At 35.8% G+C, this 22,611-nt stretch overlaps 3 protein-coding genes across 6 annotated transcripts; 1 reads left to right on the top strand and 2 right to left on the bottom strand.

The window, feature by feature from the left end:
• Positions 1 to 1,845: 1,845 nt before the first annotated feature.
• Positions 1,846 to 3,405, bottom strand: LOC105381416 (protein FAM177A1). The gene is made up of 2 exons (XM_011551135.3): positions 3,115 to 3,405; positions 1,846 to 2,560 (listed from the first exon to the last, which is right to left on the bottom strand). The coding sequence occupies exons 1-2, from the start codon at positions 3,280 to 3,282 to the stop codon at positions 2,285 to 2,287; spliced, it is 444 nt and encodes a 147-aa protein (XP_011549437.3). The 5' UTR covers positions 3,283 to 3,405; the 3' UTR covers positions 1,846 to 2,284.
• Positions 3,406 to 5,480: 2,075 nt separating this feature from the next.
• On the top strand, positions 5,481 to 11,040 carry LOC105381415 (zinc finger protein with KRAB and SCAN domains 8). Its single transcript, XM_011551133.3, has 10 exons — positions 5,481 to 5,776; positions 6,121 to 6,308; positions 6,668 to 6,726; positions 7,023 to 7,212; positions 7,639 to 7,850; positions 8,041 to 8,624; positions 8,837 to 8,974; positions 9,810 to 9,964; positions 10,293 to 10,393; positions 10,784 to 11,040. Exons 1-10 carry the CDS (start codon positions 5,636 to 5,638, stop codon positions 10,969 to 10,971), a joined length of 1,956 nt encoding a protein of 651 aa, XP_011549435.3. The 5' UTR covers positions 5,481 to 5,635; the 3' UTR covers positions 10,972 to 11,040.
• A 3,963-nt stretch (positions 11,041 to 15,003) lies between these two features.
• On the bottom strand, positions 15,004 to 21,251 carry LOC105381414 (upstream stimulatory factor 2). 4 transcript variants are annotated; one of them, XM_048627287.1, is made up of 9 exons: positions 21,095 to 21,251; positions 20,855 to 20,898; positions 20,588 to 20,674; positions 20,171 to 20,254; positions 19,830 to 19,951; positions 19,531 to 19,587; positions 17,148 to 17,234; positions 16,672 to 16,712; positions 15,004 to 16,440 (listed from the first exon to the last, which is right to left on the bottom strand). In XM_048627287.1, the coding sequence occupies exons 1-9, from the start codon at positions 21,139 to 21,141 to the stop codon at positions 16,281 to 16,283; spliced, it is 729 nt and encodes a 242-aa protein (XP_048483244.1). In that variant the 5' UTR covers positions 21,142 to 21,251; the 3' UTR covers positions 15,004 to 16,280. The 4 variants fall into 4 exon arrangements, with proteins under 4 accessions (XP_048483244.1, XP_048483243.1, XP_048483242.1 ...); XM_048627286.1 differs by having other exon boundaries at positions 16,672 to 16,742; positions 17,178 to 17,234; XM_048627285.1 differs by lacking the exon at positions 16,672 to 16,712 and having other exon boundaries at positions 17,107 to 17,234.
• Positions 21,252 to 22,611: the final 1,360 nt, after the last annotated feature.

Genomic DNA, 22,611 nt, shown 5'->3' with positions numbered 1-22,611 from the left:
ATACAGGCCTAGCCTAGTGTGAGGGTCACTGACACATTCATAGGAAAACATCACCAATATTATTATTTCAATTATTTCTATTACTACTATTTGTGAATTACTCAAAATTCTTAAGTTTTTTGATATATTCTTTTAAATACTATTTAATTTTTAAGTTAAGTACAAATTTTAAGTTCTTAAAAGTTTTAATATTTTTGTTTTATGTTTAAGATGTTTAAATTTTATGTTTTCAAGTTTCTCAGCTTACATTTTTGATTTATTTTAAGTATGGTGTCAATAAAGACTTTTTAATTTTAATTTTTTTTAATTTAACTTACCAACCTACATGAATGTATTTTTATACTTTTACCTACCTTTACTCCCTTTATTGAGAAATATTTAATAATATTTATTATTAGTAGACGATACCGAAATTTCCCAATCTTGCTGCCCCATCTATCTCTCAATTCTGTATGATTTACGAGATTATTTCTTTGATGTACAACGCCATCTGTTAGTTACTTAATGAAGCCGGTCTTACTGTAGCTTATAGTGTAATCCTGTCAGTTTAACATTAAAGTATAGCTACTCTCCGCTAGATGGCGCTTTTACTATATTTTTTACTATAGCGTTAGTTCTTGTTCACAATATTGTAGATTTCTAATCTTGTTTTTTGTTCAAATAGTAGGTAATTAGATAGGCTTGTATTAAGTGATAATTATTTATTAGTACAAAAAGCGTGCACATTGCATTTTTCTTATCAATTATAAAAATACATTAGTCCTTGGAAGAGGGAATTCTTCCATATTATAACATGTAAAATAACAATAAATTAAAACATAATAAGTAAGTAACTTAATATAAGTAATTAGTGAACACAATAACAAACTGGGTATGTAAGACTGTGTATTTTGCTTACGTGAGAAGTATACTTGAATATGGCTGTAGTATTTGGTCTCCCAACTACATCATTCACAAGCAGCATATTGAATCAATTCAAAAGAAATTTATTTCATTTTTGTGTTACCGTACTAGACGCTCTTACCTAAACTATGAAGAAGGATGCAATGGTTTTCACCTGTTATCTCTGGAAAATAGAAGGATAATGCTGGATATGATGCTTCTGTATGACCTGATGAATTCTCGAGTGGATTGTCCGGAGCTGGTGGGCCGCGTGCTGTTCCTTGCGCCACGCCGCCGCACGCGCCGCCCCGCGCTGCTGCACGCGCCCCCTCACCGCACCAATTACGGCCTCAATGAACCTCTTACTCGTCTAACACGGCTATACAATAAACTATTTGGCGAAATTGATCCTTTCAATCAATCAAAACCAACCTTTCGTAAAAATATAATAAGAAATTTATTGGAAACGTAACATCTCCTCTAATTATTTTTCGTTAAGTGGATACTTATGAAATTATAAACTTAATGTATATTAATAAATTTTGAACTTCTTTGGGTAGAAAAAATTATAATCTATTAAAATTATATATTTATCAATGGTATTTATATAAATATATTTATCTATTTATAGTATATATTTTTTATATGCGTATGTAAGATGTATGTATGTATTATTAGAATTATTTGTATAGGAAATATGAATTGTTAACTTGTTGCTTCTTTTTTATTTTATTTTCTTTAAATGCGTAAATTAAAATACTGGTTTCTTTTGTAAGTTTTGTAAGTTTGTAGAACTACTTAAGTAGAATATTTCTGTTTGCTCAGTACCTACTCATCTTTTGTTTGTATAAATGGGGTAATCTATTATTGGCTATACAATTTAAAACATGTATTAGGCTTTAATTTACTGTAATATGCTGTTGATTACCTGAATAAACCAATAAATAAATAAATAAATAAATGTAAGTTAGTAGGTATGTGTATAATATTAATCAGTATCATTATCACATCACAAACCTACTCGAATGTAAATTATTAGTATTTTACAATACATAAGCTTCAGTTGTAAAACTGAAACATATGAAATCTTAATTTTCAATATAGTTACATATTATTATTAAAATTACATATACATGTATTTAATACTCTTTTTAAAACAGTCAACAAATGTGCGTGTGCATTTCCAGTATCAAAGAGTTTTTTTTATCTGCAGTGCAGTATGTGGTCAACATGGTCAATGATTAGGCAACATTATTGGCTTACAATATTAGATTTAGTTTTGGGATATTTTTCTTCATCTTTATGACGGTGATAATAACATATTATGCTGCTGGTGTATCTTAAATAATTTATAAATAAAAACAGCATAAGCAAGCACTACTATCATCACTGTCATGAAATATTAAACAACAGCCTTTTCAATATCTTTTCCAGGCTCCTCCAGAACCAGTGGTATATCTCCGCCACCGTTCTTCGGGACCCATCCTGACGATTCATCATCTAACTTCTTTTTTTCCTCTTTCACTCTCTCATATTCATCCACTTCAATCTGGTATTTAGGTGATGTGATTCCAAAGAACCCTGCCAAGCTCTCACCAGCGGTGTCTATGGCACCAAGAACTTTTGTGCCAGATTTCCAGGCATAGTGGGAAAACCAAGGCCCCCAGGATAAGGTTGCCTGAAAGAAAAATGTAATCTATATATGCCTGTTTTTATAAATAAAAAATAATAATAATAAAAAAAAGAAGATTGGTATAATGTGTGGATAGTTGTAGTTATGAAAATTATGTAATTTTTAAGGACATATTTAATTATTTATGAATAAATTATAGAGATCAGTATGTATCTTACAATTATTTTATAAGGAAACAAACAAACTGACAATGTAAAAAGCAAATCAAGGTTGATGATCTAATATTAACGGCGTAGAAACCTAAAACCTTGAATCAAAAATTCATTGTAACAAAATCAGTAACCGAAATAAAGAAATGTGTTTTAACTTTGTGACACAAAAATAGAAGATGAATAGAGTTCATTTGATACAAGCATACACACTAATGCTAGGAAGGTATAGCTTGGATTTTTGATAACACACCTTTACCTTTCAAACCTTTGTTCTAGAATCAAAAGTATGAAGCGAACAAAATATTTCTTAGGTATAAGAATTCCATGATTGCCAACTTCAACAATAATTAAAACATATCCGAGCGAAAACAAAAATTACAAACTCACGGGGTCAACATTGTCTTCAGGTTTAGAACCGGGTGCACTTTGCAAATCGCCTGTTTTCACTTCTTCCATCACCTCTTCTACACCATCACTAAAATGTAGTATTTTAATTCTTCTGTTGATCGTGATTTCAGTTTGATTTTCAGCACCATTTTCACTTCTGGTCTCCATCGTTTATGTTTTGGTAGAATGGATAGATCAGAATTTATAAAACTATGTATTTTTAGAAGATTTCGTCATTGTTTGGATCCAAGAAAAAAATAAACAACGATTCAGTTCAGTTGACATTGACAAATGTCAATTTGACAGTGTTATCGTTTTGACATGCTTTTGACAAACACAACCCCACAACTTGATGAAACTACAACGTATTTTTTAAGGGACCGACACACGCAGGCTTACGGCCCCACATTAACTTTAAGCTGCGTACACACCGGCCCAAAGAAGGCCAACGAACGGGTTTCGTTGGCCTTCGTTGCTGCAATCTGGACGGATTAGCGAATGCCAACGATCGCTCGTTGGCGTGTGCCGGTGATCCGAAGCGTGGCGGCAACATCAAAAAAATCGAGCTATTTGAACGAACCCTGTTTGGACGGTCGCCGAAGGCCAAAGAACGAACGCTCAGTTGAAGGTTCTACCTTTTTTGGCATAAGATTTATTTGCCTAATCTCGTATTGCATAGTAACGTTTAGTCAAAGTCTCGTTACGCCGAAAATCGTATGGCATAAATCTCGTTTAGTAAAAAGTTATTCCGCATAACATTGTTTAGCCTAATAATGGTATGGCCAAATCTTGAATAGCCTAATAATGCTATGACATAGGTTTATACAAAGTAATAATATTCGTTTGGCTTTAACTTTGACGGAGCGTCTCCCCACATAGCGCAAACTGGTGCCTTGTATTGTTTCCGCTGTTTGGAAAACGCTCCGCTCCGCTTCCTGCCTTCTTGCTGGTTTTGATGAACATGTGCACCTAACACGCTCCTCCTCGCTTTGCTCGTTGTCGCACCTATTTTTAGGTTTCGATCTCATGGGGTTTGTAATAATTATATTGGTCGTTAACTTTCGATTTTTTGATCATACAATATCGTGATTTTCGGGATGTAGGAGAAAAATACCACAATTTGTACATTTACTACATACTTAATATATTATTTATTAAGATAACATTAGGAGAAACAAGATTATACATAGGTATAGACGAACATAAATTTGAGCAAACGAAACTTAGGTGTTCAAAGATTGTGCCTAAAGAGTTTTAGACGAAACGAGCCTTATAATGCCACATAAGTCTTGGCAAAGTGATGGTTCGGCCAAAAAAGTTTAGACCATACGAGTTATGCGAAATGAGTTTTGGTCAATAAAGATTATGCGAGATGAGCGGAACCCTCAGTTGAAGCAAGAGAGCGTAGCGTGTAGACGTCCAATTTGAAAATTACTTGGATATTTCCCGCTATTAAGATCATGCAGAAAAACAAAGAACGTAGTAACGACGATATGTTTTCTGTCGTCGTCTATAGTTAAATTGCGAATGAAAGAGAAAAGAACCGGAATCAAGTGCCAACGAACGTTCGTTCGAGCAATAAATGTATTTGGACGTACATATTAACGAACTCCAACGAGCGTACGGAAGCCAACGCTAGCGAACGATAAAATATATCATTCGTTGGGCCGGTCTGTACGCACCATTAAAAGTATCTACGTAAAGGATTGTACACTACGCTGTTCAACCTATCGGACGTAAGTCGTGGACGTAACCTTGGACTGACCTTCAGCTTTCAAGCCGCGTACAGACCGGCCCAACGAACGGGTTTTGTTGACCTTCGTTGCTGCAATCTGCCCTGTATTATGTATGATAAATATCCATCGTTGGGATAACCGTTGGCGTTCGTTGGGCGTTCGTTGGTCCGGCCTGAGTCCGTATTATGTAACTCCGAGTGGGGTTGGTTGGTATAAAATGGCTGACAACTTAGAGCATTATTAATTAATAACTTTTTACTGACTTATCTGATTTCACAAACGTTTATGTTGAATGTAAGGATATATTGGTAGGCTTCTTGCATATTTCTTTCACTAAGATTTTTGGTGTTTTCGGTTAATAAGTCTCTAAGTTGATACCAATTATCACCGGTTGCTAACTCTCAAATAGTTACAAAATACGGGGGCTGTACGCAGCTTCAGACGTCCGAGAGCGATTTGGCACGAACTGTCCCAACAGACCGTGCACACTTATCAGTCGCGGCTGACAGCCGCGTCCACTAGTGTGTCGGTGACTTTACTCTATGGTAGGTAGTCTATGTTTGCGTTTGACGGTTTTATTTTTTGTCATTGTTGATTTCTGTGTGTTGTTCTCGTGTTGTTGTTGTTGTGTTGGTGGCGCGGTTTGATTTTGTAAAAATCAAGGAAAAAGGAATCAAGGAATTAAATCAAATGAAAGAGTAAATAAAACTATGTCTAATTGTTGTGCTGTGATTAAAAAAAAACCTACACATATTATTCAATAGCTTTAACCAAACATTAAAATAATGAACAGATCTAGTTTAGCCGCAATCGAGGGCCTTGATAACTTTTGCCGGGGCTGTCTTATTCAATTCAGCAATCCAAATGAACTGATACAATATACTGAGAAAAACAGGAGGCTCTTCCTCTATTCTACAGGCCTACAGGTAAAAACATACTCAGAACTGAATTTAGTATTCTGCTTATGTTTACTTTAACAGCTAAAGAATAAACTAACTTTATAACTAAGTGCCCGAATGCTATTTTTATTCTTACAATGGAATGCACTAATTACTTACTTGATTGTGCTTGTTTGCAAAACAATAGCAAAGCACCATTAAAAGGTGGTTAACTTGGACAGACCCAAAATATTAAGTATACTTTTTCTGACAAGATCAACTGGTTCCCTGATCTCTTAAGAGCAGGATAATAAAATACTGAAGCAGAATTAATTGAGTACCATTTACAGTATGAAATATTTTTCAATAGCTTGTCTTGTTGCCATTTTCAGGTAAAACGAAATGACCAATTCACATTCCAACTCTGCAAGGACTGCTACATAAATATGAAAATGAGTTGTAAATTTAGGAAGCTGTGCAGAAATTCTGATAGAAAATTCCAGAATTACGTCACACTGAAAGAAACCCAAGAAGGCCTCGATTTCACTACCTTCCTCAAGAACAATGATGATACTTTTCAGTAAGCCCACTTAGTTATGTTTTATTTGAATTTATACAGTATACAAACTGGTCTGATATTTTCCGGTTTGGGAGGTAGCTGCATTGGATTGGGATAGTTGGGAAATTAAAGAGAGCTATGTCCAGCAGTGAGAAAATTTAATTTAAATTAAAAAATAAAAAAAACATCTAGACACAAGCCTGGGCAGGATTTGTGCCTACCTGTGTTATGGACTAAGGTTCACCTCCATCTGTGCTATTGTATCATCACCACTCATTATCCCCATTGTAATAATAATAAAGAAAGGATTTTTTATCTAACTTTTGCATTTGAATTCAGTATGAAAGTATGTATTTATCTCATGTAATTCTATTTTACAGGTTTCCTTATCTTCATATGAAATACAGTACACCAGCACACAAAAGAGAGGATGACAATGGTAATTAAATACAACATAAATAAATTATTTAAAAAACTAAATATGAGAAGTGAGAGTGAAACATGCAGTTCTGTTTTTTTTTAATGCATAACTTACAGCTCGTTTACGAAGACAACATACACACATATAGTATATATCAAAATTTTTAAGTTTTTGCAAAAACATTATTATAACACTCACATTTATTTTAGGGATAATGAACATACAATCTGATGAAGACAGAATGTCGATGGCAGATGAGAAAGTAAACAAAAAATAAAAATAAAATAACACTCACATTGTAATATAACTTGCAGAATCAACGTGCACAAGTATACGCAACTTCATCAACGACATGCTGCCCGGAGACCAGGAGCTGCCGGACTCGGAGGCGCGGATCGTGCGCGAGGTGATCGCGGAGGAGGCAGACATATTGGACGACTCGCTCGACTCCCATTGGCTGCAGGATGACATGTCCATAGACTCGGATTTCAATTTGGATTTGAGGTGGGACAAGTTTGCGTTTTTTATCTATAGATGGTTACAAAGTGCCAATTTATCTATAGATGGTTATCTAACCGACCAGGGATGGTTTATCAATTATATGTCATCTCCATATAAAATTCTTGACAGATGTGTTAAAAGTTGACCACTAATACCTGGTTATGCTCTAACCGACTATGGAGAAATTGGCACTAAGTATCCCAATTTTTTATCATTTGAATCTGGTTACTTAACCATACTCTATAAAGAGGCTATGAGGCTATTGGTATAAATCCAAAACTAAGCTGATAATAACTGCCCCCAAGAAGGCTTACTAATCTGAATTTGTTCAAAAGAAATGTGAACCATTGCCTATCTTCTAAAAATATCCTATGTTCCAACTATATTTACAAAAAATTATAATAAGGTACCTAAATCTTTAATTCACAGCTTGAGCCCATTTTCGTCACCACGTCCATTTCGGACCACTCCGACTAAGCTCTTTGAAGAAAAGCTTTTGAAGCCATTACCACAGATAATAAAGAAAGAAGAGGTCAAAGAGAATAAAGAACTAGATACCATAGACAGGAACCTGGCAGCGGCATTAAAAGATGAGAGTGTTGTTGAATACTCACTTGATCATCTAATTGTGTCTCCTGCATGTAAGTCAAGATTTTATTTTACAAAATTAGATTTTCTATGCGTGATAAGTATCACTTTGAAAGGGCTTCCCATAGTTTCCATTCCCATGAAAAGTTTCCATTCCAGGGTAAATGTAGCATTAACTAATAACACTATCTATAATAAATCTGTAATGTTTTTGGTGTGTAAGTTTTTTTTTTGTTTTTATAGCTAATGTAGGGGCTACGACCCCAACAATAAAAAATATTCTGTTTGGAGAGCATCTTGATGAAGACACAAAGCCAATTAAACCAGAAACAGCTTTAGACAACATTTACATTGGAAAGAAAATTTTTAGCACATTAGAAGACGAAAACAGTCAATCAATTGAAACAACTGGACAGTGTATCATTGAAAGTTTCGAGAATGTCCAAGGCGAAACAGAAATAGCAGAAGATATTTTTGCGGAAACTCAAAGTCAAGAACCATTTTTTAAATTAAACTTCTACAGAGAAGCTCATGATGATGATAAAGAACCAACATCCAATCAACATATAGATGAAAATATTGAACAAGTCAAAGATAAAAATGGTGATACAGTATATTACAATAGTGAAGAAGATTTACAGTGCAAACTTTGCAAACGTAAGGTGAAATCGTTGAAAGGGCTGAACTACCATTATAATAAAAAGCACAGAATAAAATTGATAACGCAGTCGAAACCAAAGAAAGTCCATATCTGCCATGTGTGCTCGAAAGAGTTTACTGACGGAAGTAATTTCAAAAGACACGTGGATAGGCATGAAATCAATAAAGTAAGAAGTTTACTATTTATTAAAAAAACATATTATACATACAACATTAATATCCTGTAACTCAATATTATTTTGTGTGCGGATTTTTACAAAACTATTACACTCATGATTTGCAGAAAAAGTCTTAACTCTGACTTCAAAAAAGGAGGTTCTCAGTTTCATTTGTATGTAATATGTTTGTTCGAGATTTATTAACGTTTGATATCTTTCAGAATAAGCAAAAAGAGTTCCACTGCGATATTTGCAAGCGTGTATTCTCAGCCAAGCACAAGATCGAGGTACACATGATGGCACACATGAAGTTTCAAAATCCACGAAAAAATACTACAAAGAAACCAGTAGAAATAGATGTGAGTACAAAATAATGCAGTGACCTAATCTTTTGGTTTTGGTCATGGTAAAATTATCACTACATAGCAAATTCGCTTTTCGCGTCATGTATACTGTAGAGATGCCACGAATATTCGGCAACTATTCGGTATTCCGCCTATTCGGCCAGTTTTTTCAGTATTCGGTATTCGGCCGAATAGTAAGTAGTATTCGGCCGAATACCGAATACTTAAAAAAGTAGCAAATATCTTACAAAAAGGAATAAAAAAATCAATTTAATCGAAACATTTAACTATCAAACAATAATTAATTGCGAAAACCTGAATACAACATCGCGATTACGACAGTTGCGCTTTTCTTCATAAAATATACAATACCTGCTACTGAGACACAGGTATGTTTTAAAAAATATATAAGGTTTGGCTACTGATTCGAGTTGGTACAACTGGTGGTCAACCAGTTATACGGATCTGCCGTAAGATTAAGAAGAACACTTTTTAAATAAAAATTTAACTTATTGAATTATACTGGATCACCTGCCGAATATTCGGTGGCCGAATATTCGGTATTCGGCTGAGAGCGCCGGCAGAATATTCGGTATTCGGTATTCGGCCAAATCACTATTCGTGGCAACACTAGTATACTGTATACAGTATATGGTTAATATTTTTTTTTTCAAGGAATTCCCACGGGGAACCTTTTCGGGCGAAGCCATACTCGCGTGAAAAGCTAGTAATTAATAAATTGTACGTATGTATGTTACGTTCTTGGTTCTAGTTGACGTGAAAGCTTTTTGAAGCTCGTAAACATGATCTCAAGTTTTCAGTCTTCTTTACAAACTGGTTTTTGTTTCAGCCTACACTGGTATGCAACATATGCGGGAAAGCCAATTCAAGTAAAAAGAACTTAGGCTTACACATCCGACGACACAAGAAGGAGTACACTTGCTTCTGTGATGAGTGCGGCCAGGGATTCTACAGGAAATCTGAAATTAAACTACATAAGAAGTGGTAAGTCACCAAATAGTTGAATGAAGAAGTATAAGTAATATTGATTAATAAGTGTCCCTGAACCAAAGCTACCTGAAAACGATTTTTAAACTCACAAAGATAAGGCTGCCGTTTTGATGTTTATTTTTGGTATTTAAATCTGTAGATTTGGGGATTAGTCGAAATTAATATGTGTGGAATTGGGAATCTCTAAAGATGGGAACAAAAGGCAGTATTGTTAGTTTTAAGTTCTGGGCAAACTCAACAGTCTTCACTGCCTCACTAATGAATATTATGTACTTAAATTTTGTAAGATAAATAAGAATATATTTATTTATATGGTTTTTAGGAAACACAACAGCATGGAATACTCTCACGACTGTCCCACTTGTGGGAAGAAAACTGCCGACCCCAGGTCGTTGATTGACCACATACGGAATAAGCATACAGGTACTTATTTATTAGATAGTAGGTATACAGAAATAAAACGGGAAACTTATAAACGCTAACTTCTCCATACTTAAACACACCAGCGCGGGAAATCGTACATCCTATGGTATATTTTAAAAAAAATCGAGATAAAGTATTTCTTTGAAGTAAAATGCATCGGCGTCCTACTGCATAGTGAGTGCGAGTTTCTAGGCTGGTCGAGTAGCGGCGAGTCAACGCGAATTTGTATGGCGCGAGAGAGTCGCCACCTAGCGGTAAGGAGCTGCTCTAGCGCCGCGCCATACAATTTTACGTTAGGATTCACTGCTCGATCAGTAATGAAAACCCTGACCCTCTGTTGCCTTTAATAATGCTTAAGCTCATCCTAAATGGTTTTATTTTCTTTTTCAGGCGAAAAGGCATTTAGATGTGAAAATTGTGGTAAAGCGTTTACAAAGAAATGGAGCCTCATACAACACTACTCGTCTATTGTCTGTTCTGCAAAACGGAATGCAAATAATAAGAAGAGTAACATTGTTGTCACGGAAACCAGAGTAGAGTATAAGAAAAGTGCGAAAGAAGTGATTATTGGCGTATAGCAGAGCAAGCCTAGGAAAATGAGATGAAAATTCTATAGTATACGCCCGTTACCCTGAAAATTGCGTATTTGTGAATATACGGGTATATAATCAAAGACGGAGGCATACTAATCCGCCACGCAAGAAGAATAAAATTGGAGTACATTTCGGATTCTTCATTCTTCTCCAATCCAGCAGTCAATGTGGCCAGTTATTGAAAACTTTTAGCAGAAGTAGAGGATTCCGGGTTGATGACGATGACAGTCACAGTCATAGACTAGAATGTCACAGTGATATTTTCCTCGCGACGCTATACTTGGCCCGAACACCATTCAAATTAATGATTATTATGGACAAAATCGTATTATAGTATTCAACAGAAGCGTGAGCACAGGATTCGAAACCTCCGTTTACGTTGCGTATCGTCAACTGTCACTGTTAAAATGTAAGGCAAAGTTAGTTACAAAAGTGACATTTGTTTTTGCCATATGTTTATTGCCGTTTGGTGAAATTCCTCCTAACATATGGAAAAAACAAACAGACAGTGACAGTTGACGATACGCAACGTTACAACCCGCGCAAAGTTTCTAGACACCTGGCCCAAAAATCTACCCCTCTCCCCTTTCCCCGCGTGAGGCCCCGCTCTCGTCCTTTTGTAGCGTTAGCATAAGAATTATCAGACGATTACCTAACAATAAATATTTTTTATCGCATACTTTTTGTTACTACTTTAACAAGTAGGTATCAACTTGAATACTTATAAAGGGTGTTGCAAAAAGGGTATACTAAGCCGAAACCAGCATGTGCAGCATGTTATATCTAAGCCCAAAACTGAAATCACAACTTTAAAATTCGTATTTTTTTTTATTCATTTTTCATAGAAACTTAGTTGGTCAAGTGACTTTTTATTATGGAGAATGATTTTTTTCGCGAATTTTGAAATTCCAATTTCAGATTCGGGCTTAGACATAACATGCTGCAAACGCTGGTTTCGGCTTAGTATAATACCCTTTTTGCAACACCCTCTGTATAAACAAATATTTATACATTTTATTACAATATAACAAAAGTCAGGTAAGTAAGTAGGTATGTTTTTAGATAACCAGAATAATTTCAAATATCGGGGCGCTACATGTATATATTATTATGTTTACGTTATCGCAACAATTTTCTTTATAAAATTACTTCATTAAAACTGCGCAGTATTGCGAGGTTCATTATTTTTGTAGCCGAGCTTAGTTATAAAAATACTGATAGCAAAGAGGATATTTTTTGTAATATCGATATTACTTTTTTTGCACTCAGTACTAAAGACAAATGTCATTTAACCCAGGTGTCTAGTTATTTCGCCCGCCTTGTACAGTGCCACAAACTTATCTGTTCCGGTGACAGCTCACATAAATATCCAATATTTCTTAATTGACAACATTTCAAAATTTTGTATAGTTGAAATTCGAAAACCATTTAGAGATATGGCTCTAATATTCACAAAAAAAATAATTCCGATTTTTCTATTGATTTATTTCAGAGAAAAACATAAAAATCTAAATTATCATTCGTGACATCACGATGTGGCATAATAATTTAACCCTGTAGTCCCGTTGTCCCCGTAACGGGGACACAGTTACGGGGACGTCATTATATTTTCGTTCCGTTGTCCCCTTTGCGGGCAATAGTGAACGGGTACAACGGGCCGTCAAAATTTTACGTGTCGTTGTCCCTTCCGAATTCTATTAGCACGAAAGGACAAAATAAAATGAAACTTATCTTAGACGACCGAATGGCGTAGTGGTGACCAGTGAGTACCCTGACTACTGAGCCGAAGGTCCCGGGTTCGATTCCCGGCTGGGGAAGATATTTGTTTAAACACAGATATTTGTTCTCGGGTCTTGGATTTGCCCGTAAAATGGCAATAGGCCCGCCCCCTATTACATTGGGACTAACATAACACTCTGGCGAAAAGAGGGTGCAGCAATGCACCTCTGCTTACCCCGCAAGGGAGTACATTAGTACAAGGCGTGAGTGTGTGTTTTTTTATCTGTGCTTTCGTTTCGCGGCAGTATTTCGTCGTGCCGTTAGCGCATCCTTTAAAATTTACACGTTCATCAAATTTGCCAAATTATCACCCAGGTTAGTTATGAATTTGATCTAAGCTAAAAAAGCGATTTGATGTGAAGATATTATATAAAATTCATGAAATAAAAAATATACCTACTTGTGTTTAAAAAGTTTATTTTGAGAACGGGGACAACGGGTCTGATTTTTTATTTTTTTATTAAGTGCCGCTGTCCCCGTTGAGGAGCTCACGTCCAACGGGGACAACGGGCCTGATTTTATTTATTTTCTGAAAGTACCGTTGTCCCCGCTTAACGGGGACAAGAATTACGGGGACAGCGGGACTACAGGAATTTAACGCGCTTTTACTTCTAAAACATGAACAATAAAAAAACATGTTATGTCACTTTGACAATGACAATGACAAACATCACTCAAATGTCTGTCACTTTTATGTGTCGTTGTCAATGACGGAAGTTCGTGATTGGTCCTTGCCACAAAATAAAGTTGAAGTTGAAGTTGATTGGTCCTTGTTCATGTCAAGTTAATGTCATCCAACTTTTTTTTTTAGGTTAGGCAGGCAACGAAAATATTTTTATCCAAAGCCTCGACGTGACGTCACTCATACTATAAATATTTTGACCTTTGAAATTAAAAAAATATATTAAAACATAGAAATATGAAGAAATAAAAAAAATACGGGTCATCTAAATTTGTGATATCTCGTCGATAATAAAATAAAATCAGTGAGCATTTTATTTGAAATGTTGTCAATTCTCTAAGATTTTAAGTTTACCAGTATTGTTAATTCGTTCTTGCGGTGTTAATAAACCCATCTAATCTTTAACAATATACAATTCATTAGTAAGTAATGAGATATGGATCAATTTATTTCGCTCTCACCGGAACAGATAAGTTTGTCGCACTGTAACGGAGGATCGAAACTTGTGCTGGCGACTCAGATTAGTGATTCTGACTACCTCTAGAAAGTCTACAAAATAAATAAGATAAAGTCATTAAGTACTTAATGAACTTTTATTTTTTAATTTGTTATTTCTTTTAATTTAGTTCCAGGAAGATGCAAGTGTGAATTAAACAGGGTGTTGCAAAAAGGGTATACTAAGCCGAAACCTACATGTGCAGCATGTTATATCTGTCGCAGGCATCTGGTTTAATCTCCTGTTTGATTGAACCGCTAGCCCGTTCATTGGATGACGCTACTCAGTTGAATGACTAAAGAACGACTCGTCAAGTGGTTGACTGTAACGTCTAACGTCTTGACTGAACGTTATTCAGCGAAGTCGTTAAATGGGATATAGTATAGCAACTTTGTAATGTCTGGTTAGGATAACATGACCAGACAAGAGTCAACAAAAAGACTATGTTACAAAGCTCTCATCTCACAAATTAACTAAACAATAACAATAAACGTACCTTGATATTGTTGTTCATAATTATCCAGTTTCAGCACATTTTTTCTTTGAAACTATCCGCCGGCGGTGTAATAATAGGTAAATCCATGTTGTCACACTATTTTAACATAAATAACGCACTTTAAAGCTAATTTATTTGAAAAAAATAACAATACAAGTCCGTTTTGTGTCAGCTGTTCGCTGTTAGACGCCATATTTGTTTTATTCACCACCTGACTGATTTTAAGTCCGCTAACTAGTTGGACGTTTTGTGACGTTTGTTCAATCAACGTTCGGCCTAGTCATACAACTGAATAGCGTCATCCAATGAACGGGCTAGCGGTTCAATCAAACAGGAGATTAAACCAGATGCCTGCGACATATCTAAGCCCGAAACTGAAATCAGAATTTGGAAATTCGCGAAAAAATAAAAAAAATCCATAGTAAAAGTCACGTGACCAACAAAGTTTCTATGGAAAATGATAATGATATTTCGGCTTAGTATACCCTTTTTGCAACACCTGTATAAGCATTCATATAGGTACCGCCAACCTTACAGGATTTGAAATAAATAATACACCAGAAATATTTACTAAATGCATTCCACTGTAATAAGTAAAAAGGTATTTTTACAAAACTTGATTAAAATAGGTAGTCAGCCAGATCAATTTAATGGGAATTAAAATATGTTAAGAAATTATTCTATTTCACAGAAGACGAAAGGGGAAGATCTGTAAACTACAAAAGAAGTACCTATTCGTCCTGAAACTTGATTTCATACTTTATTTACAAACCTTTGTACCTAATTAAATATTTACTACATTCAAAACAATACATAACAAAAATATAAAACTTAAACATAATGATAACTTTATAAGTTAGGTACCTAATCAATAAATATTACGGTATTCAACAACTGATCCGAGAATTTTTTGATACATAAACATATTTTACACGGATATACATTGAAAATCCACAACATTCTAAAACAATGTTTGCAACTTCAGTAGTTAATATACAAAATGTTTCAACTTACACATGTTATGTAACAAAATTCAGAATATTTATATCATGCGCGATATCATGTTTTCTAATTACACAATTTATAACAGAGTTTCTATACTTATTTCAAACTATCTTACTCTAAACTTATTTGTCACCCTATGTTCCTTTTATAGCTTTACTTATTTCACTTATGTTTTTATAAGGTCTTAGGCAGTCTTGGTCTTACTGTTAACGCTTATTAAATTCACGCCTTTTTATTTATTATTATTAAGATCCAGTTTTATTATTTTCCGAACTCCGATCCCAGTTTATCTTCTTAGTTGCTAGCATGGTCTAGACTAGACCTGTACTAGGGTTTGTGATCATTCATGAAACTGCATTTCTGCAGAAACTTTGCTCATCCATGTGGGGTAGAAGGATTTATCTTATCATCTATCTATTTTAATTTTATTTATGATTTCCTGCGTTATTATATTTTTTACTTCATAGCATAGCAGCACATTTATGGTATGACAATTACCATGAATACAATTAATGTGGGATAGTTACGATATTTTTCCATAGCATAGGATCTGTCCCAAAGCTAGCTAGGATATAGTTAAATGTACTTTCTTTTTATGCTTCTAGGATGGGCCCATCTCCTGTGGTTATAAGTGTGTAAGTGAAATAGGTAATTTGCCAAAATTGTTGACAGAAACCTGTTGATCCAACTTAACACTCGCATGTAAAATCTAAATTCACTTCTTGCTAGTCGATCAACATGAATCACAGCACCAGAAAATAGCCATTATCCGCTACATTCCATAATTTAGCACTTTCATGTTATACCCTATGCCCTTTTCTAGGCTTCACCTTAAACTAAGACTTTTGGTTCTTAGGCCTGTGTGTTAATACTATACAATTATCTACCATTTGGCTTCGAAGTGAGGAATTCTCTTTTCTTAATTCTGTTAGCTCTTGGTTCAGTTTCAGTACCTCCATTACGAGTTTTTCATTGTCGATTTCTAACTTCTCGAATCTGAAACAGAAATAGATTATTGTAAAACTAATAGTCATAATAAAATCACTAATCAGGCATGAAGTTAAATGCTTCGTAAGTATGCTCTGTATAAGCACCTTATGCCGAGTTGGAGAAAGGAACTTTAAGCTCTCTGGATACTAGGACAGAATCCAAGCAAGGTTAGATTTCTTAGGTTGGAAGATCAGACAAACCCTAACTCCGTCTAGAGTCTAGAGTAATGCAACTCACTTCTTCTGCTTGGTGGTGAGCTCCGTGATATAATCGCAGGCCTTGGCCAGGATGCCCCCCTTGCTGGCGGATCAGCGCCGCGAGACGACTGATCCACGTGTTGATCTTGTTAGTATGTAAACACCCATGGGTGCATTTGCATTGCTATTTATTATTATACTTTATGACTGCGACGACGCGACGACGCGACTCAACGCATCATCACCATCTCAGCCATCTTCCAACCAAGGTTGGATTCTCGGAATCGTCTTCTGTCCTAGTATCGAACCTAACTGTTGGATACGCCTAAGGTTCAGATACGCCTTTTAATGAAATTTGGTATGTAGGAAACTTACACACCGGATTACCATGGGTAAACCTCTTGGCGAATCGACGCTTGCGGGCAACAGCTACTATAAGGGTAGTCTAGGGCCTAATTAAGGTAAACCAACTCACTTCTTCTGCTTAGTCGTGAGCTCCGTTATATAATCACAGGCCTTGGCCAGGATGCCGCCCTTGTTGGCGGAGTCCGGGAGCCCGGAGCTGGGGATCAGCGCCGCGAGCCGGCTGATCCACGTGTTGATCTTGTCAGTATGGGGCCGTCCATTAATCACGTGAGGTCGTTTTTCTCATTTTTTGACCCCCCCCTCCCCCCTGGTGATATTTGGTGAGGTTTGGGACCACCCCCCCCCTCCCCCCCTCTGGATCACGTGTATTTTTTGGAAGTCTATGTAAAAGCTATTTTTGACTAGAAAAAATATAACGAAAATGGCGATCTTTCGCGGCGCGCGGGGAGCCGTTGCTTAGCAATGTTTGGCGAGTCAATCAAGGTCACACCTACACTGTTATTAGTAATCTTACGGAATTCTGACAGTTATCAATTTTAGACAAATCAGAGATCACAAACCTTTTTGGGCTGGGCACTTTTTCAATACGAGTCTGGACATCTGAGACTATAATATATTTTTTTTAGTCCCTGTATCCATTTTATTAAGTGCGGCGCTCCAAATTAAAAGGGGATTTACCTACGGTGAGAAATAATTACCGTACCTACCTAAATATATTACAAACAGTGAAAAATACAATTAAAGATAATCTCAATTATCTTATATAATTATCGCTGTCGTAGAAAATATATCTAAAAACAACTAGTAATTATTTTTGAAACGGTAGCCGCGCCGATGTCAGGGCGATGTTGCGTTCGTATTTGAATAGAGGTAAAAAAAAGAGATGTCGCTCTATAAAATTGTATTGTGTGCACTGACTGGCTTGCGTGTCGTCACAGCAAACTGTGAGTCTAAAATGTGCGGTGGTGGTACCAAATTAGCGATACAGGTGAAATTGTGTCAGCGACTCATCGCTGGGAGTAAGACAGCAGAACACGTTTACCCCATCGGTCATCGGTTCTTCGACAGATGTGACCAGCCCATTGCCACTTAAGCTTACTAACTCGGTGAGCTATGTCGGTGACTTTAGTTACTTTAGTGACTTTACTTTAAAAAGAATAGTGACAATCGGATCAATCGTTTCGGAGATATGCGTGGACAAACATACATACCAACAAGCATATAAACGTACATAGGTACATAAACATTTATAAAATTTTGAATATTTGTTTATTAGCCCTAATACTCGTATGTTGTCATATGTCAATATGGTGCAGTTCCAATAATCTTACATACACACCGAACATATTATATGTACTTACCGAATAGACAATCTTTTTTTGAAATTGATTAAAAAGGTTTATTATCCCTGAATTTAGTAGGAAGTGATGCCATGCTAAAGAATAAAATAAAGCAATTAAAATTAATTCGATACATGGGTCGTGAGTCGTGATCCTACTTCATATAATAAATGCGAAAGTTTGTAAGTGTAAATGTGTATGTATGTATGTATGTATGTATGTGTGTATGTTTGTTATTTCTTCACGTCAAAACGGCTGAACCGATTTTAATGAAATTTGGAATGAAGTTAGCTGACACCCTGGATTAACACATATGTTACTTTTTATCGCGGAATTCCCACGGGAAAACTTATTAAGGCGAAGCGAAGCTCGCGGGAACAGCTATTATATTGAAATATTTGTTATTTTTGTATTAGTTTACTTGAGCAAGTAAATATTTAGATTTATCTTTTTGTATAAAAATATTAAGAAATAATTATTGCCCAGAAATGGATCGCAATTTTTCATTTTTTCGGTAAAGAACTTTTTTAGTAGCATCACTTATAAAATGTCAGAATTCTTTCCAATTAAAAATCAGAGAATAATACAAATCGTTCAAATTTTTGCGTCGTTCAAAATTTAGGTTCAGAAATAACTAGCGCTTTTTGACAAAAAAATTAATACACGTGATGTCTGACGAGACCCCCCCTCCCCCCTCGTGATGTTTCGTGAGGTTTTCCGTACCCCCTCCCCCCCCCCTTTGAGCCTCACGTGATTAATGGACGGCCCCTATGGGAACACCCATGGGTGCGTTACTACTTACTATTTATTATACTTTATGACTGCGACGACGCGACTCAACGCATCATCACCATCTCACCCATCTTCCAACCATGGTTGGATTCTCGGAGTCGTCTTCTGTCCTAGTATCCAACCTAACTGTTCAGATACGCATTTTGATGAAATTTGGTATGTAGGAAACTTACACACTGCATTACTATGGGTAAACCTCTTGGCGAATCGACGCTTGCTGGCAATAGCTACTATAAGGGTAGTCTAGGGCATAATTAAGGTAAACCAACTCACTTCTTCTGCTTAGTCGTGAGCTCCGTGATATAATCGCAGGCCTTGGCCAGGATGCCCCCCTTGCTGGCGGAGTCCGGGAGCCCGGAGCTGGGGATCAGCGCCGCGAGCCGGCTGATCCACGTGTTGATCTTGTCGCGCCGCCGCCGCTCCACCTCGTTGTGGGTGGCTCGCCGCTTGTCGTCACGCTGGGTTAAGGAAGAATGTGTAATTTTAATACTCGATGAAGAGAAAGGTCTATTGTAAGGATAGGGAAGCTTGGCGAAGAATATCTGTAGCCCTAAGTTCCACAGGGGAGTAACAGTACTATAAGTAGGTAATAAAAAAAAAAGTTTAAGAAAGTCGAAGGGAGTCGGAGACAGTGCTAGGTGGGCCATTAAGTTCCACCACTGACGAAGACCACAAAATAAAACTGTTGTAGATGACATACCTTTTTAGTAGTAATAACTTTTGCCTGCATTGGATCTCTTCTGATAGGTTTCTTGGAATTTGAGGAGGATCCGAACACGTCTACTGAGTTGCCAATTACATAGAATTCACGATTTGCGAGTACTGGAATTTAAACATATTGAAATATTTATAAACTTTTTCATTTTGATGTAAGTATATGTCATCATGAAATTAAGAAGCTTTCAAGCATTTGCTGGCCCATTTTTTTGTTTTTGGGTGCTTGAGTAGATCTGTTATATTATAGTTATAATAGGTAATCTAAAAGAAAGGATCTAGAAGATGAGAGTATACTGCTAGTTTAGTTAAGAGAAAGTAGCTTACCATGGGTGGGCGAGCCAGATGCTTGATCACTAATTGTTTCCTCTCCAGAGGTCATTGGCACAAACCTGTATGTCACTGCTCCTCCTGAAAAAACAAAATTAATATTAAATAAAGGTTTTGTGAATATTGAACACTTTTAGTAAAAAGACTTGAAATTAAATAATGTTCACAAAAATAACTGCCTATATTCTTATTACCTACTGTCTTGGTGACTTAAAAATGCAAGAAACACATTAGCTAAGTAGAACTGATTTGTGTTAGATAGATATTTAAATAAATCTTGTGGATTGTGATTGTACCAGAAATATGGCATTAGGGCAGCCTTTGAACCAGCATTGAGCTAGACTTTTACATAAAGTTTACACTGTGTTTATACAAAAGCTTATTATTATTCAAGTAGTGTCAAAATAAGCTTACCAATATCTTTGAAGTAGTGACCTGCGTCCTCCTCGTTCCCGTCAATAAACGACTGTGAGACCATCTGATTCCGGTCTTCAGCACTGTCTGAAATACACCAGTAATTTAATTTAACCTTAATTTAATAGTCACTGGTAATAATTGCCTTCCTTCACGTGTGATAATTAAATTGAGTGTGAAGCGGGTAAGTTATCCAAAGAGTGCGTTGACGATTTATTTTGTGCAAAATATTGACATGAGAAGTTGTGTGTATGTTGTTGAACTTACCAAATGACCCCTCATCTACCATGCCTAGTAATTCACCGTCGCCACTGCAATTGGAAACAGTAAATATTTATACAACAAACAACAGGAAAAGAAGTTCAGTTCAATAAATAGATCGCGTCGGCTGCCAAGTAGCAAAAATACAGTAAAGCAGCGACCTTCAATCGATGGACTAAATTCTTCGCTAATTATGTAATAGCCGCTGCAGATTAACACTATTTATAACTTGCACTATTTATTTACCTGTTGTCCAGTGAATTATCAGGTATGTCTATCTCAACTTTGGACATGGTAAAGTATTATTTTTTGAATTTTCTAAACTTGATCACGGGGACAAAATAAACGGGTCATGTGATATGCTCCATAAACAACATAGAATTTAAGACAGACTAAAAATATATGAAAAAAAATAGGATGTGCTATTCTATAAATCACCATAAATAATAAATCTTAGAATACGGAGTCTAATCTTCAATGAAAAAAAGAAATTTGACATAAAATCAAGCATTTTCAAGCCAGCAATGAAGCCGAAAAAGCTAAGAAATACCTATTATATGTTTCTTGAGCTCTTGAGCTGAATATTAAACCAGCGAAAAATAAAAATACCTAAAAGATTATTCTAAGCTACAGAAATTAATGCCATCTATTGTGTTTATTAGGAAACTCTATCATCAAAATTTAATGTGCTGCCACCTAGGTTTATTCGGAAAAATTAAAACATTTTAGATTGCTATGTATGTAGTTCCAAATAATGTACAAAAGATGTCAGTGTTACGTTTGTAACTACCTATTCATAAAAATAATAATTAGCTATGGGTGTCCAAACTGCTGCCCGAGATTGGTGCGATATGGTCACTTGGTCACCCGCAGCATCGCTGACCACTCCATTTTTGCTTCTGCGCTCCAAGGCTACAGAGTGTCTACATGGTATCTAAACACACTTTAGAGACGCTTACTCTGCACCAAAGGGCACAAACATGCAGCTCTGTCCAAGAGCTCTGCATAATACTTAGGTACATACCTAATTATTTATACAGGGTGTTGCAAAAGCGGTATACTAAGCCGAAAGAGGGTATCAAGGGGTCAATCCGAACAACTTTTGTTCTACAACGTTTAGAAATTCGCGATAAAAAATCTTATCCCGAGAAACTTTGTATTCACGTTTTTACTACTGCCTATACTTAGTAATTATTAATATCATACCAACAATCACTATAATGACTTTGAAAAATCTTCCCCAAGGCAAAAGGAAAGTGTTCCACATTCTATGGGTAGGTTGGTACATATAGGTATATATATTCAATATTTGTGCAAATGGGTTCTTTATGCGTATAATATACACAGAGTAGGGAACTAGGGACGGCACAGTTTTCCAACGATGTTTTTTTGTATGTTTTATATTAGCATATAGAGTGAAACCACTTACTCATAATGTAAGCATAGGAGTGTGTTTGAAAATGCCTCATTTTTATAGGATACAGATTTGTTCAATAAACCTACCTACCCTTTATTCTGTCAAAGAGTTCATAATATTTAAATATACTTACCTAGTAGGTTTTTATTCTAAATATATTATGTAAGTATAATCACATAAATCATTAGCTTTAAATAAATCATAAATACTCATGGAGGCATTTTGTCATCATAGTTAGGTTATAAATCTGGAGCCCTTTGAAAAATATACCTAGCATGTACAGTGAAAGGTACTAAATACTCAATCATTTATTATTGCTTATCCGTAAGTGTTGCACTACACCTCA

Source organism: Plutella xylostella, chromosome 18 (assembly GCF_932276165.1).
Source record: "Plutella xylostella chromosome 18, ilPluXylo3.1, whole genome shotgun sequence".
NCBI lineage: Eukaryota > Metazoa > Arthropoda > Insecta > Lepidoptera > Plutellidae > Plutella > Plutella xylostella.
The sequence above is the reverse complement of the archived record's forward strand: the minus strand, read 5'-3'. Positions and strand labels throughout refer to the sequence as shown.